Source organism: Porites lutea, chromosome 1, assembly GCF_958299795.1.
Source record: "Porites lutea chromosome 1, jaPorLute2.1, whole genome shotgun sequence".
Lineage (NCBI taxonomy): Eukaryota > Metazoa > Cnidaria > Anthozoa > Scleractinia > Poritidae > Porites > Porites lutea.
The window spans coordinates 28,321,298-28,331,297 of NC_133201.1; the positions used below are offsets into that span (position 1 = coordinate 28,321,298).

Genomic DNA, 10,000 nt, shown 5'->3' on the forward strand with positions numbered 1-10,000 from the left:
TTTGGCCGTGATAGTAATATCCCATTCTTGTATACTGTCGATTTTTTTCTGTTCTGCCAGAAGTGCTGGTTTCGTGACAGTTCAACGAACATTGGATAGCTCCAAATATAACCAGGTCAAGTTCAGTGGACGAGAGTTTACTGCAGTTATTTCTACAGTCCACAAAATCATCAATTTTGAGCGTTGTGCTACAGGGCTTCTCATATGCAGGTAACTTGCATTGGCACGTTTCTTCATAGAACTTCTCTACTCTCAGTTTTTCGGAAGTGTGTATTTCCAGGAAATCAAAATCCAAGTCTTGCATGTCCTAGAGGTCATCACAACTGTCTTAACTGCTGCTTTCAGAGTCTGAATCAACTGTTTCCTCGTCATTCTCTCGAGCTGTAAAGTAGACTTCTGATACAGTTTGTAAGAGTTGTAAATGTCCCGAAATTAAACTTAAACCCCAATATTGACCCCGTTCCATAATAGCTACACAGGTTTGTTTTTCTAAGAACAAAGTACGGCAGTTTGTTTATGTAGCTATAGCAACAACGTGTAACACCGTAAGGAGACTGGTTCTTAGCTCGAACCAAGCTTTCGAGATTTATAGCACTATAAAGTGGGACTACACGACTGTGTAGTCTCTATATAAACAGATAAATATAACTTCAGTAAATTGAAAATGAATATCATTTGCATGTAAAATTTCGAAATAACAGTAATCAGGCTCGGCCTATCCGCTGGGGGAAGCAGTTTAGTCGCTTCAATACATCTCACTCTGTGCTGGTACGTAACACGAAAAAAAGAAACGTTACTTCTTTTTGAAATCATTCGTTCGCATTCCTCCCCTTTTGAAGCTCTGTTTTTTTGTGGACCATCTTGTAAAGGAAAGTAAAGAACAGCCGGAAGAAGTTAGACAGTTTATAATGGTTTTTTGTTTCTTTAAACGTCAGTCTGATCGGCGGCTTCTCGGTATATCAACCACTGAAATTAAACGGCTCGTAAACTACTGGAACTCTGGACCTACAAAGTTGAGGGACTGTTGGAACTCTGGACCTACGAAGTTGAGGGACTGCTGGAATTTTTGGAACTATAGGGTTTCTAGGATTGCTAGGGCTTTGGGCTGTTGGGTTCTGGTTCTCTGGGAGCTTGGGTCGTTGGGTCCTCCGGGACTTTAGGTCCTTGGGGTTTTGGGTCGTTAGGTCTCTGGGCCCGAGTGGGTCTTTGGGTTTCTGGGTCTCTGGGCCCTTGGGTTCCTGGGTCCTTGGGTCTCTAGGTCTCTGGGTCTCTGGGTCTCTGGGTCTCTGGGTCTCTGGGTCTCTGGGTCTCTGGGTCTCTGGGTCTCTGGGTCTCTGGGTCTCTGGGTCTTTGGGTCTTTGGGTCTTTGGGTCTTTGGGTCTTTGGGTCTTTGGGTCTTTGGGTCTCTGGGTCTTTGGGTTTCTGGGTCTTTGCGCTTCTCTGTTTTGCCCGACCCCCACAGGTAATTGTTGGTAGTGGTGGGTGAGGCGGGAGGAGAGGGTGGGGGCAGTTGAATATTGACTTCTAATACACGCCCAAATACGAGATCGATCCCACTTGATAGTATGCAGACGGATAATTAGGGCTTCAAACTGTTAAATCATTTATTAATCACTTTGTAACTGATTACAACAATTAAAAAATCGCAAAAGCACATCAGCGAACAAATACAACGGCAATGCAAACTCGCCATAAAAAGAAGTGAATGCAAAAGCATTAATTTTGATCATAAACTCTTTCATAAAATAACGCTTTTTTCTGTTTTTCCTTTGAAGTATCAAACACGAACAATCATTTTGTATGTTTAGTACATCGGCGAACAGATACATTACGGCAATGTAATCTCGCCATAAAAAGAAGTGAATGCAATAAAAATCATTTTGATCATAAACTCTTTCATAAAACAACGCTTTTTTCTGTTTTTCCTTTAAATTATTAAACACGAACAATCATTTTGTATGTTAAGTTCAACATCATGGGTAATTTGACTACTTTGCAATGGAATGCAAAAATGAAAGCTCATTCAAAAAAGTCAAAGTCAATTTAGATTATTGGGATCACGGAATCTTTTGAAACTATCCCATTCTGGGTGGTGGACTTCCGCTGCTGCCCTTTGCATCTCTGTATAACTATCATCGACGAGTTTGATAGATTCCGTATATTGGTCGATGCTGATCCTAAAGGCAGCAAGTTTGTCCACTTGCACAGCAGTTGGGAGAGCCTTGTAAAAGAACATGGTCCTGTCGACTTTTACCATCTTTCCAAGGCCCATTTCCTCCAACGACTTCATTTGCTCTTGTACCCTTGTACTATCTGGCCTTATCCGGGAGGAGAATTTACGGGAAGCTCTCTTGGGGGTGACAAAGTAGCCATTCTGCCGGAGAATCATCTCTTTAATCTCTTCATCGGAGACTTTATTTTTTCCTTGGATCTCTCCGAGGGAAGCTGCCTGAAATTGATAAAAAAGAAAAAAATCAAGGCTTATGCCAAACAGAGTTATGTCATTGCTCTAGGCAACAAAAGCATATAGTAACACAAACAAATGGTAGTTTTTACCGTATCATAATGTACATTCACATTGTACATTTTATGTCCATATGATATAACAAAAGAACAACTACAATGAAAACTTTTAAACATTTCCTAGACTTGCGTCGCATGCATAATACATGCCAACATGCTGCAACATGTAACTTTACCATGTGCGCATGTAACAGCTTCATTTCTCAAATGCGATTTGTGGACATATGTAATGCGAGCAGTCTATAAAATAGAATTTTTAAGTTCACAAAAATTACCTGACGGATGATTGCTCGTTGCTTCTCAAAATAAAGTGCAAGTGATATAGCTGCGTTAATCACATGCCGGTTGATTTGCACCGGCACCACTCCCGTTGTTTTAGACAAGGCCTGGTCAATGAGCGTGAAAAGTACGTGGATCACTGCGGCGATGCGCACGATGTTCTTTTCATCTTTCGTGTTTCCTTTCCCATTTCCACAGTTGCTTTCACCTACGTGCTTAACGTAGATGTCCAGCGCCTCTGCCGATAGTTCATATTTAACTTTGTCCGCCTTCCTGTGTGTTGAGAATATTTGTTCGTATATGCGGTCAAATGATGATAAATTTGTATCCTTTAGTTCCGCGCTGCTGTCCCTGCGCGTTTCCAGAGAAGTGGGCTCCGTCGGTGGAATGCAGATCAGAAATCTGTCCAACAACCCGTTGTCATTTGCTACCATTCGAGGCATGATGCTCTTAAGGAAAGCATCGGGTTGGGTGAAACAAGACAGAGCTAAGGCTGCGGAAGACACGCCAATTCTTTTGTTAGAATTGCCTTTGGTTTCATACCAATGTGAGCCGTCATAGCATTGCAGTAAGCGTTTCATCGACGGGGCTGTTGAACTGCCTTTCATGCCAAGTACTTCTCTGAACCAGTCTTGGCACTCGTCAATGGCGCTTATTGCAACACGATCTGTGGACCTCGTGAAAAAACGGAACAGTCCATTAGACGACGCGTCTTCCAGGAGTAGCTCGGTTCCTCCAGTTTTTCCCTCCAGGTAGTTTAGGATTGGTTCTATGATACACGTCCGGTGACTTTGTGTCTTGCCCGTAGATGGACCACCGAGACCAAGCATGTACAGATTGACTCGCTCTTCGTATCCGTCAAATATTTGCACTGTCGTATTGCCCATCAGAGCGCTTACAGTCGGTAAAACACCCACCAAAATAAATTCCGGACAAGTCCCCTTTGCTTTGGCAAGGGTCGCAAACCACTCGGTCACTGCGCTATTAGCTATCTCGCTCCACTGCATGTTGCAGCTTTGCGCTTCTTTTTTGATAGATTCCACGGTTAACATGGTATTGTCCGCCATCATGCATCGGGAACACAACCAAGAGAAGGCGACGTTCCACGTGGCTTGCAATTTTACATTCATAAACGTGTGAAATCAGAATATTACGTTACATACTGTGCAATATTAAACCTGTGGGGTCAACTGTTAAAAAAACACTAAGTTTTTGGTTTATATACGAACCTACTTTAATAGGTTTTTGTACCAGAATATTGAAGTACATAATATTCATACAAAAAGAGCCTGTATGGTTTCATCCTCATTCTAAACCCGGGTTGTAAACTGCAATTGAGTAAGGAGAGCGTAACCCGGGGGCGCAACATTACTGCCAATTATTAAGCCAGGAAAACATGTGGTGCGAACCTTGATAAAACCACAAGGTTGTGCAATAGATTTCCGGTCACGTAGTAATGTGATGTTTAACTCAAATAAACTGTCACTGATAAACCGGTCTGGCATCCGCCATCTCCTCCATTCTCACTCGGCCGTATAAGTTCCTTTTCGTCTTTTCCAAGCCTGCTCACAGACTGAGGGTCGACCATTTTTTTCCTTCGGGAGGGCGCTTTGGGCGATTTAATTGTGCACTGAGAGCGAGTCATGCAAAATCAACGTGGAAAAAATGAGGAAAAATCCTCCAGAAAATTCCCCTTCCCCTTCAAAAGGAAATCCCGCCCCCCCCCCCCCCCCCACACCCTCGCCGGTTTGATTGACGCGACAATAAAGTGTCAAAACCATCGGTTGCCATGATCTTGATCTCTAGGGGATTTATTTTTCACCGCCAAGGTTTTTCTCAGCGATGGCTCCTCTCACAATCTGCAGAATCTATATTGTCGGTATATTTTTAATGTTGCTGAAAATTTCAACCTCAGTTGAAATTGACGAAAACGTTAAGAAATACATCAAAATTACTGTTCGGAAATACGAGGAAGGTTCCTACACGCAAGAATTTTCGGAAATACGCCCAGACCGACCAAAGATTAGCGAATGTTGCTCTCCGTTGTCTTTCACGCTTCCGAATTTGTTTATTTGGGACCCACTTCTTCAGTTCCACGACATGTTCGATCTAAATCCGTTGGTTTGTGAAGAACATGGACATGTAGTTGTGCCCGCGCGTTGGACTGATGGATCGAGTAACTCTTTAAATCCACGTGTTCTCTTGGAAGATAATGGACCAGTATTACTTGTTGCAAGAGACTATTACTGCAAGGCGGGACATAACAGGCATTACATTCGCAGCACTGATGGTGATTTCTTGCGATACCTTAGCGAAAGTTATTTTGTCGATCTGCCATTCAAGCTTACACACAAGTGCGGTTTCACTTTAGCATTTGTGAAGAGACTGCGGAGTTACATTTCCCACGGACTGTCTTTTAATATGTTCCAGTCAACGTACATGGAACATCAGCTTGAGTATTGCATGGAGAAAAAGTGGGAATTTCAAAGGAACTGCGACCTGAGGCGAAAACTTTTTGATCAGGCAATACAAGAGTATTCGAAAGAATCTACAGAAGAGTTATTTTCAACATTTCAAGACTTCTTGATTAGGATGTGTCCAAGTGATGACTTACTATGTGACATTTTTCTGAAGGACTTTCAAGATAGAAAAGTCGACTTCGAAGAATCCATGCGTTCGACATCGGCAAGAGCACTGATGGCAGACCACACTTTTAAGGTATAATATATTGTAATAAGAAGAAATTGATATAATAAGAAATTGGCAAAATTGTTTAATAATTTTCAATAATAATAATAATAATAATTATAATAATAATAATTCACATTTCAGGCCAACGTTTGCAATCTTTTTTTTTTTAGTTTCTTCCCGAAAAGATTTAATGTCAATCCTTTTCAATGAGAGATGCCTTTAAAAAAAAAAAAGCGTTAATATGGCAAAATTCGACCAGGCTATGAGGTTTACCCTCCAAGGCTAGGCGGGTAACCCTACCTTTTATGTAAACGCGAGGCGAAAAACTTAAGAGTTTATACTCATGGACAGGCGGGTCACCCGCCAAGGCAGGAAACCCTTCTTCCATGTAAACAGGCCGTTAATTGTAATGAAAATGATAACAAATATAAAATTGAGAAATTAATAATCCTTGACTGTTTTTCTTTCAGGTTACAGTTAATATAGGGTTAGTACGAGCCGATCACTCCTGGGTCAAGCAGTTTAACTCGTTGTTCGTTGTACTGAACGAGAATCACGAAATAGTCACATGGAAACTAACAAAGAAGGAGAAATTTGAAATGGTTCAGGAAATGTTGGACAATCTGAAGAAACGACTACATAGTCAGAATGAAGCAGTGGAATTCTTTGTCATTGACAATTGTTGTAAGTGGAGGAAAAAAATACACGAGTTATTTGGCCCAAACGTGCGGGTGTGTTTGGATATCTTCCATGCGGTTCAAAGAATAACGAAAGCAATAAATAAGCAACATCGTTTCTACTCGGATTGTGTGCAGGACTTATCAAAAGTTTATAGATCTGATGACGATACCGGAAAGACGAAGAGGGAGAAACCTACCCCAGACCCAGCAACCATTATTAGAAATCTTGATCGGTTCGCTGAAAAATGGCAACACATCTCCGATACACAACTGACAGACGATCCTCTTTTGCGGGAGTCCTTTCAAGAACAAGTGCAAAATTTAAGACAGCATATTAATGAAGGCTGTCTTTCGGGAATTCCCCCGGGATACTCAACAAGTATTAATGAATGTCTCCACGAAAAAATAAACGATTTATTCGCCGGAGCTAAGATGGGGCCGGAGTTGGCTGTGGCACTTCTCACCGTATTTTTCTTTTCATGGAATTCCAGAAGAAAGAACAAGATAAATGGTGTTCCAGTTGTGGTGCCATTATCTCAACAAACTCACAAGTCCACACAATCAGAAGAGACATTCGGAATTGGGAAAACGGCTAAAAAAGGGAACGATGATATTAACGTCTCTGGAAATTTAGAAGAACCACAAGGCCCAATTCGACGCGCATTGTCGATGCTTTCCTTTTTAAACACAGTAAATACGAAAGCCAACAGAAGATGTGACATTAACTTGTACCAGTTATTTTTTGAAGCTGACATTGTTAAGTACATGCTGAAAAATTCTGGAGGAGGAAATTTGGAGCCCGATAAAAGTCGCAGCGTTGTAGCCACAGTCGCTGAACAATTTGGAATGGAATTACACCCTATGCCAAGAGATGGCGATTGCTTTTTTAAGGCTATGGGATTTAATGTTTTAAACGTTGGATCCCATAGTGCTCTTAAGAACCATTTTACATCACTCGGACTGATTCAAATTGATAACATCGAAGAAATGGCAATAAAGCTAAGGGCTATGATGGTGCATGAACTTGTTTATAACAAAGAAAAGTATGTTGACTTTGTACAGGAATACGGAATGCAAGAATGGGAAGAGCGTGTTAAACAATTTCTTCAGCCAGGAGTGTTTTCGGGTGAAGTGGGTGATTTGATGGTTAAGGCGACTGTAAATGTGCTAAAGATACCTTTGATTCTTTTAACATCGATTGAAAATTATCCGGTTATAAATGTCACTCCCGATGAATTCGCTGAGGGATGCAGTGATTTCTGTCTGTTCGCAGCGTATAGCCGAGAGGGACCGGGACACTACGATGCTCTTTTTGAAAATCAACAAAGAATGGAAACCGTCGAGGAAGTATCCGCGAAGCCCACACAAAGGTGTACATGTGGGATGAATAGCAAAGAAGTGAAAAATGTTTGCTGCAAACGACAAGCGGGTGGTAGTCGCCAGTATGCCTCCCGTTGCCCATGTCTAAAAGTAAAGTAATCGTGTGGAGAAAACTGCAAGTGTAACGGTTGCGATAACCCCTACGGGAAGAAAACTAGTATTGGAAAGAGCACCAAACGGAAACGAAGCAAAGACCAATTTGGGGGAGAAAGAAAAAGAGGTCTTCAATTTATGATTGATAACGATGAATCTGTCAGTGATGGCAAATGGACAGATGAAGAAAATTTAATCTTGCTTCAGCATGTCATGGGCCAGCCCGAAGTTCTAGAGAAAAACATTCCAAAGCAACTAGTCACTAAACTAACCAATGCCTACAACAAAAGCGCTAATGAAGCAGTGAACATATTGAAACTGAACTTGGTTCGCCTGAAAGACGAAAAACAAGTGAAGCAAAAACTACAGCACCTTAAACAGCGAAAAGAATTAGCGCTCCTTTTGATTGAGGAACAAATCAATCTTTCTGTGAAAAATATTGCTACTTGAACGTGAAATACGTGAAGAAACTTGTCTAGAACACGCATATTCCTTGGTGGCTGTGAAGCCGTTGTTATATTTTGACGTTTTGTTTATAAATATTGGCAAAGAAAATACGAGAAAATATACATTGTACTCATGGGTGCTTTTTAACAATAATAATTAACAATGGCTATTTCAACCTGCAAACTACAGTCTGCAAAATATACCTGCGGATATAGTATTCATTGGCTAATGTGAAGATAATTGTTTTTCCTCATACTCAGGTCATGTTTATACATCGAATTTCAGTCAATGTGTAAACCGGAATTATTCCCATTCGCATTCGCATTCGTTGTGCACAATACAGTTTAACAGTTGAAAGACGATTTTTTTCTGCACTGATTTTTTACCGAAGGTGATTAATTGCAACTGTTGTGAACATTTTCTCAATGGAAACTACATTTGACGCGACTGAAATGTAAAGTATACATTGGGTCTTGGTACGTGGTTGTTCCGATTAAAATACTGATGAAAAAATATTGTTCCTGTTGAAAGCCTATGATCATGATACATATTTAAATTTGATTTTCCGTCTAGTGTTGAACTGCAATATGCAATGCTTTGACGACCCAAAGACCCAAAGACCCAGAGACCCAGAGACCCAAAGACCCAAAGACCCAGAGACCTAAAGACCCATAGACCCATAGACCCTATGATCATGATACATATTTAAATTTGATTTTCCGTCTAATGTTGAACTGCAATATCCAATGCTTTGACGACCCAAAGACCCAGAGACCCAGAGACCCAAAGACCCAGAGACCCAGAGACCCAGAGACCCAGAGACCCAAAGACCCAAAGACCCAAAGACCCAGAGACCCATAGACCCATAGACCCATAGACCCAAGGACCCAGGAACCCAAGGGCCCAGAGACCCAGAAACCCAGAAACCCAAGGGCCCACTTAGGCCCAGATACCTAACGACCCAAAACCCTAACGACCTAAAGTCCCGGAGGACCCAACGGCCAAAGTTCCCAGAGGACCAGAGTCCTAGAAACCCAACAGGCCAAAGCCCTAGCAATCCTAGAAACCTTAGAGGTTCAAAAAATTCCAACAGTCCCTCAACTTTGTAGGTCCAGAGTTCCAGTAGTTTACGAGCCGTTTAATTTCAGTGGTTGATATATTGAGAAACCGCCGTCTGATCTTATGCTTTGCGTGCCTGGGACTATCCAGTGCTGGTGTGTTATTCCGTAAGTGTGTAACTACATCGCATGCGTGTCATAAGGCACGCGTGCCTGATGACACGCGTGCCGTGTCACATAACACAAGGCGTGACTTATAGCGCACTGCTTGAAACAAAGGCTTAAGCGTGTCAAACAAAACCTACTGTGACAGTCTTTGTTTTACTTATTAAATATGCGCATATCCGTGACATTGTGACACGAAAAGTGTGTCGTATCATGGCACGCGTGTCCGTGTCATCACCATTTTACCCAAAAGTCTGTGGAGGGTCACAAAAATAACAAAAAACATAAACATATAAAACAATTGTTAAACACACATCCATGAGAATTTTAACCAGTCAAATATAGTGTTCTTTTTCATTTAGTGGTTTTATTTTCCTCTCCTTTTTTGAGACTGAATAAATTGTATAAGCATAAACTGTCAAAGAAAAAATATACAGGAAAGAAACATTTTCTTGAAAAAAAGAGCTGGTAAAATCTCTACTTTTCATGAGTATTAGTAGCAAGTCTTATTCACAATTAAACGGCATCAATATACTACAATAAAACATGTTATTTCTGCTTCACAAGATAACAAAGGTGGAATAGGAGCTAGTACTTTGCAAAGTAAACAAAGCAAAAAATTACCACCAAATGATCTACCATCCAAGCTGAGATTTATTTGAATATGTTTTTCTTTAGCCTTGT

General features: G+C 41.1%; 1 protein-coding gene across 1 annotated transcript; it reads left to right on the forward strand.

Moving 5' to 3' along the window:
* The first annotated feature begins 4,644 nt into the window (after positions 1–4,644).
* On the forward strand, positions 4,645–7,652 carry LOC140927362 (uncharacterized). Its single transcript, XM_073376999.1, has 2 exons — positions 4,645–5,520; positions 5,964–7,652. Exons 1-2 carry the CDS (start codon positions 4,645–4,647, stop codon positions 7,650–7,652), a joined length of 2,565 nt encoding a protein of 854 aa, XP_073233100.1.
* Positions 7,653–10,000: the final 2,348 nt, after the last annotated feature.

What these genes read in the sequence shown, in the direction of transcription:
- LOC140927362 (XM_073376999.1), top strand. Translation starts at nt 4,645, where the DNA reads ATGGCTCCTCTCACAATCTGCAGAATCTATATTGTCGGTATATTTTTA. An exon ending in TGGCAGACCACACTTTTAAG is followed by an intron (nt 5,521 to 5,963) that starts GTATAATATATT and finishes TTTTTCTTTCAG; the next exon opens with GTTACAGTTAATATAGGGTT.